This window comes from Phytophthora cinnamomi (genome assembly GCF_018691715.1).
Source record: "Phytophthora cinnamomi strain GKB4 chromosome Unknown Contig26, whole genome shotgun sequence".
NCBI lineage: Eukaryota > Oomycota > Peronosporomycetes > Peronosporales > Peronosporaceae > Phytophthora > Phytophthora cinnamomi.
The window spans coordinates 631,052-637,278 of record NW_027150959.1 but is presented as its reverse complement, the minus strand read 5'-3'; the positions used below and the strand labels follow the sequence as shown (position 1 = coordinate 637,278).

Here is a 6,227-nt window from a genome sequence, read left to right as displayed (position 1 = left end):
GGGGGTGCAGGCGATGTTGTTGTCGTACCGACGGAGACACGCATGGTTGACGTGATGCTGCTTGGCACTCCAATGCTCGGGCTGCTGTTCGGGCAGCTGATCGGTGCTGGTGTGTCCGTGCCCACCTCACTGACCCGATTTACCGTCGTCGCACCATCATCTGTCGAAGCTCGGCGTGCCGCAGATGTTGAACTAGGACATGAGGAAATAAACGGCTCGGAGCTGAAGCCATCTTTGTCGGCCCAGAGATCTCTCATGAGACCAAGGCAGGGTGGATCATCAAGAGGACCAGCGTTTCCCGTTTGCTGCAAGTCGTTATTGTAGTCATCCCAGAGACGCTTCATGTGCTTGAGCTACCAAGAAAACATAATACAAGTAGTGAGTCATGATATTAAACAAAAAGCATAGACGGTTTGCTCTCTACCTTGTTCTTGCATTGCTCGCTGTCGATGTTCTCACCGATCTTAGTACCAACTGCTGCAGTTAGCAAATCCCAGCATTCCTTTACTTGTTGGATTGATTTTGCATTGTCAAAGCGGTCTTGTAGTGTCCTGAAGCGAATCTTAAGTAGGTGCTCAATCCGGTCTTCCGTCCACACAAAAGGCGCCTTGCCCTTGCCTTTGGGTGGGAGGCCACGTTTTGACCCACCCCGGCGCGCCTTTGGCTGTGGAGGTGGATCCCCCTGCTCCCTGCAATGAATCTGTCTGCATGCGCGGAGCCCCCACCAGATGCTCCTGCGTCGTGCTATCGTTTTGCATGGACGGCGCCTGCTCCTGCAGAGATGGCTGTGCCAGCCACCCAGACCCGAGAGCCCCACTCCAGTCGAGAGCTCCACTCAAGTCTTGCTGCGCAGAGGGGGCTGGGAAGACTGCAGAGCCATCAGCCGGCTGGCTCGAATCCGAGTCCTCGCCGCCGCTCGACATCTTCGCCGCCCGCGCGCGAATGACTGCTATTGGCTGATTGACCGTTCACCAAACAAAGACCCTCATACTTTAACCATGTGGTGAAGACATAACCAAACCAGATAGATCAGCGTGACAAAGACGCCCTAAATGCATTAGTCCTTCGCTAGTCCAGTTCAGCAAATTAATTGAAATTATCTGCTAAATGCTGTTGTTTACCCGAAGCTCAACTCTACAAATCGAACTCGTCGTCCATCTCGTCTTCGCTTTCCTCGCTCATTTCACTGCCGCTTGCGCCGTTCATCACTTCGTCTCTCTCTTCTTCCATGCTCTCCTCCGCCGAGCTTTCGTCGATCTCACTCAGATCGCTGTCTTCCTCGTCGTCATCGTCCTCTTCATCGTCGTCCTCCTCGTCGTCGTTGGGATCCTCTCCGTCCTCGTTGTCGACCTCTTCGCCCTTGTAACGGGGTTACACACACAAGTGACAACAGTCACTTGTGCACGACAACGGTCACAAGTGACAACTGTCACTTGTGCATGACATTTGTCACTTATGGTTTAACAGATAAATATCTGTTAAAGGTTTTAGATACTTCCTCACATTGGTGTAAGGCACACCAATGGATACATTGAAGTGCGCCACCACAATGAGTGATCCACACATACTCAAAGATCCTATTGGTAGAAAGCAGCATCTTTCTACCAATCAAAGACATGCATATTAGCGGGGCTCTGACAGCCAGCCGCTGTCAACCCCTTTCATAGATGATAAACAATTTTTAGCAGATTTAGGAGGAAGATCAATTTACAAACAATACAGTTCTCATTTTACCTTAAACTAGCTGCTTGGTGTTTTATTTGGTTTATATTATACTTGTGGACTCAAGTATAATTAATTCAAATTATTAATAAACTCCTACGCTTCCTCATACACGTAGCGCGACGTGTAAGCTAAGTAGTGAGCCAAAGTAGGCCCACTACAGCCCTCCTCTGCATTACGTGCGCGGACTCGGCGGGGCTGATGCTAATTGCGATGCTCACGGCCAATGTGCTTTGTGAGGGAGTTTCGAATGTTGTAGCTGCTGTCGCAGTAAGGGCAGGGAAATGTCCCTCGGGTAGTGCACGCAGACTTGTGTTCTCTAAGGTCGCGGCGAGAATAAAACATGTGCATGCAATTCTTGCAGCCGTAGGTTTTAAACAGAACAGCCTCCGTTGCATTTGGCTTTTGCGGAATACCTATCACCCGTACGTAGCAGTGAAGACGGATATTCTCCTCTTCGTACTTGGCTCCTGCATGAGCGAGATCTCCACGGAACAAAAGGAGATCGCCTCGGCTTAGTAGCGACGTAACTATTCCACCCTTTTCCACCGGACCTCCAAAGCAACCCGGATAAACATGTATGGCTGTGTTATCCATTAACGCCACGATCACCGACCCTTGCACAAGTCTATGGCGTAAAAATGCCCGCGTGATCTCAAAAGTCGGAAAGTCTCAATGCGGTGCCTGCGTTCTACCTCCTGGTAACGATTTCATTGCATACCATGTACCTTCATTCACTTCCCACTGGGTATTAGCTGCCTCCACAAGTCCGGCCACCACGCTGTGAATGTTTGCCAAACCATTGCTATTCACGTCTAAGTTCACCTGGCCCCGATAGGTGTCAAGCCTCTTCGCATACACCTTGCGAAATACAGGCTCGAAGTCCAAATGCTCAACTTCATGTAGAGCCTCATCGCACAACGACCCACGAAAGACCTTTCGTTTGATAGTGTACCCAACGTTCCAGAAGGCAGCCAAATCCCCCATAGAGAAACCCAGTACCATACTTCTTCGATAAAAAAAAACTTGTTTAGTGAATGGTTGCTATGGAAACCGACAGCGAAACCTCCGCCTCCAACAGCGGCGCAATGCGCGGCGGACGATACGCCAGCTGCGACGCGTCACAACGCGTCACCGATGTGAGGCGGCGGTGGCTGAAAGCGACGAGTGTGGGGCGGCGGCGGTGGTGGTGGCTGGCGGCGAGCGCGGGGCGGCGGCGGCGAGCGCGGGGCGGCGGCGGCGAGCGCGGGGCGGCGGTCCCGGAAAGGACCGAAAACGCGTGTGCGCCGTGGTGGAGAAAGGTAAGTGAGAGGACCAGAGTTGCTGAGCTGCGGCACTGCGTCATCGCCCTAAGTGCGATGACGCAGTACAGCGTATTGTGTATCTGTGGATTTAACGTATCTGGCTCTGTGCATTTCCTAATTTTTTATGTGCGGTTAACCTTATGTCAGCGGGGACACCTGTAGTGTAAAGTTTCATTGTGCTGGTAGTGGGCAGAATGCCTTTGTTTCTAGCTCTCTGTCACTCACCCTTTCCCTTCTTCTTTTTGTTTTTGGTAAATCGGACATCATAACTATGGCGTGCTCTGCACGCATGCTTCTTGAAGCAGCTTGGTGTTGCCAGCAGTCATTTTGAAGTGGCCGCCCGTTGTACGCTCATCAAAGTCGATTTCTCCCTTGAAGTCCATGGCCGCGTGATTTCTTGAACAACGTCCCCAATCGACACCTCGTTCTCCTTGTCAACCGACAGGATCGGCGGCACCACATTGTCGTAGTGGCCCAACACCCACAGCATGAGCGTGGCCGCGTCGTGGGTCGAGATGAACTGCTGCAGTGGCTTGCCACTACCCCAGGTCACGGCCAGCGTCGCGTCTCTCTTGAGAAGGAAGCACTTGTGGAAGTCTCCGGTCACCACGTGGCCGTCATCAATGTTGAAGTTGTCGTGCGAGCTGTGCGGATGACGGACGTGAAGTTGCAGCTGAACTGGTCGGCGTAGCAGCGGTTGGGCGTGTCGATGACCCTCTTGACCATGGCGTAGGCCTCGTTGGAGCTGTGCACGCAGCCGTTGTGTAGCAAGATCTCGTCCAGCGGGTAGCCGGGAAGACGCTCGTGGGCACACACGACACGAGCTTGTGCGCGCCGTAGCGCTGGCAGCTCTACAACACCAAGTCATTGATGGTCATGCTGTCTCGGTCAAGTCCACCTCCCCGGAACAGGCCGCCCACGAGCACCGCCAGGTACAGCACGTGCGTGGGGGCGCATTTGCTCGAACAGCGCCTGGTCTGGCTGGAGTCGCGCAGGTCGACGGCCTTGGAAATCCCTGGCACTGCCCTATCACCAATCTGCTTCGACGAAGAAAACTAACTGGAACCGCCACATCGGCAATCGCAGCAACATTAGAGACCCAACACTAATGTCACCTAGTGAGCATGATGTCGTGTACGGGTTCGTGGAATGTCGCGCTGGGCCAGAAGAGTGTTTGTCGTTGAAGTGGGTGCGAGTGTTGGTCCTGTCGAGAAGCGCGGTAGTTGTGGTCGATGTGTGGGGTATACGGTTTATTTAATAATGAATTGCTACTGCTAGCCTAACATCCATGCCGTGAGCCATCACGACGACGGTCAAAGTCTCTGTCCCGATGATCGTATCGTCGCGACGGTAACCGTCGCGCGAAGACTCGGCGCGTCGGTCCTCGCGGCGGTAACTGTCCCGCGAAGCCCCGGGGCGTTTATCATCGCGTCGGCGAGTACTCTCGCGGCTGCTCGGCGGGTAAGCCGAAGTCTCCCGGGACTGCCCACGCTCTTCCAACTTCAAGATGTCGTTAATTATATCTCCCAACTCGTGAATGTCCTTCACTCGAACGTGGCAGAGCCGTCGTTCGAGCCCTCGGTCCCCACGCGAGTCGAGGAATCGGTGCACGTGGTTCTTTGCATCGAGACCATCCTTCTCAAACTGGAGGCCCGCGATACGAGCATAGCCATTGCGTCGATTTAGGAAAGTCAGCGAAGATTGATGGGATTAAACCTGAAGACCAGGTCCAATCCCTTACATCGGGCTGGAAATATGCCTTGTGTTGAAGTATCGGTCAGGTAGGTGGAGCCCACACACAAGCACCGCCAGCCACGAGCAACGGCTGGGGTGCGTAATTATAAACCCTCTCGGGTAACTGCCACAGGAACTTCAAGCCTCTGGCGGCGAGCAAGCAAGCCAGAGCCTTTGCGCCGCATCGCTCTGGCTTGCTTGCACAGCAGGCCAGAGGTGGGTCTGACATCTCCCCCTGGTTGACTTCGCGTTGGCGGAGTCGATACCCATCCAGGAGTTGACGCCAATGCGAAACGTGCTTAATCTGCGCTTCGCTTTCCCAGGTTGCCTCATGCTCCGGCAACCCATGCCATTTCACGAGCCATTGACGTTTGCGACGTCTAGTTCGTTTCTTGAGCAGCTTCTCCCCAATGTAGATTTCTTCTCCAGTGTCCTCGTCCACGATTAGAGGTACATCCTTCGGAAGCGGTCGATTCGGAAAATCCTCATGATTCGTTTGGTAAAGGGTCAGTAACTCCACGTTGAATGTCGGATTAAGACGTTTCATCGTGCGCGGAAGTATCAACTTCGCCCCGTTGTCGTTCACCATACGTTAAATCACGAACGGTCCAACCTTCTTAGCCGCTAATTTCGCTTTCTTCAATTCCGTGTTCTTGTTTACGGTTTTCAGCGGTAAGTTCTTCGTGTCGAGCAGCACTAAGTCACCTCTTTTAAAGACAACTTGTCTGCGCTTGCGATCGTAGTACTCCTTTTGTCTTGCTTGAGCTTCTTCCAAATTCTTCTGAGCACGTTCTACGATCTCCTGTCGCTCCTTCGCAAAGTTCTTCGCGAGCTCCGCGAGCGTCACATCATTCTCTGATTGCAGCAGGTCTTTCATCTCCTCTGCCACAACGTTTGACACCTTACGTCCTGTGTCAGTTCGAATGGCGCGAACTTCGTAGACGCGTTGACGAGGGTCGAATGCGCATATTCGATAGTCCCTAGGTGCTGAACCCAATCGTCACCGTGATACGAGATCATACATATCAATGCATCTTCGAGCACGAGGTTCTGGCGCTCTGTCTGGCCATTTTCCTGAGCTCGGTGCGCAGTTGTCATGCTGAGTTAGATACCCATTAACTTCACCAATGACTTCCAAAAGTCCAAGATGAACTTCGAGCCGCGATCACTGATGATGACCTTCGGCAATCCGTGATGCCGAACAACTGCATCAAAGAACACTTTAGCTGTGTCCTTCGCGTCAGCTGTCGAATACGTTGGTGCATACTTCGCTCGCTTGGACAACTTGTCCACTGCAACCAGTATTGCATCAAACCCTTCCGACACTGGCAAACCCGTGATGAAATTCATTGACACCACTTCCCAGCATTCCTTTGGCACTGGTATCGGCATCAGTAGTCCTTTTTTCTTCTGGCTACTGGACTTCCATCGTGCACAAGTCTCACATGTGCGAACGTATTCCCTTAC

The 6,227-nt window shown here is 52.7% G+C and overlaps 2 protein-coding genes across 2 annotated transcripts; both read right to left on the bottom strand.

The window, feature by feature from the left end:
- Positions 1–1,134: 1,134 nt before the first annotated feature.
- Positions 1,135–3,720, bottom strand: IUM83_08655 (GDP-L-fucose synthetase; the record flags this gene model as incomplete). Its single annotated transcript, XM_067933042.1, has 2 exons — positions 1,135–1,359; positions 3,448–3,720. The coding sequence occupies 2 exons, from the start codon at positions 3,718–3,720 to the stop codon at positions 1,135–1,137; spliced, it is 498 nt and encodes a 165-aa protein (XP_067794212.1).
- Positions 3,721–5,352: 1,632 nt separating this feature from the next.
- IUM83_08654 (Retrotransposon protein) lies at positions 5,353–5,858 on the bottom strand (the record flags this gene model as incomplete). The annotated part of the gene is made up of 2 exons (XM_067933041.1): positions 5,353–5,669; positions 5,765–5,858. The coding sequence occupies 2 exons, from the start codon at positions 5,856–5,858 to the stop codon at positions 5,353–5,355; spliced, it is 411 nt and encodes a 136-aa protein (XP_067794134.1).
- Between the last annotated feature and the right edge of the window lie 369 nt (positions 5,859–6,227).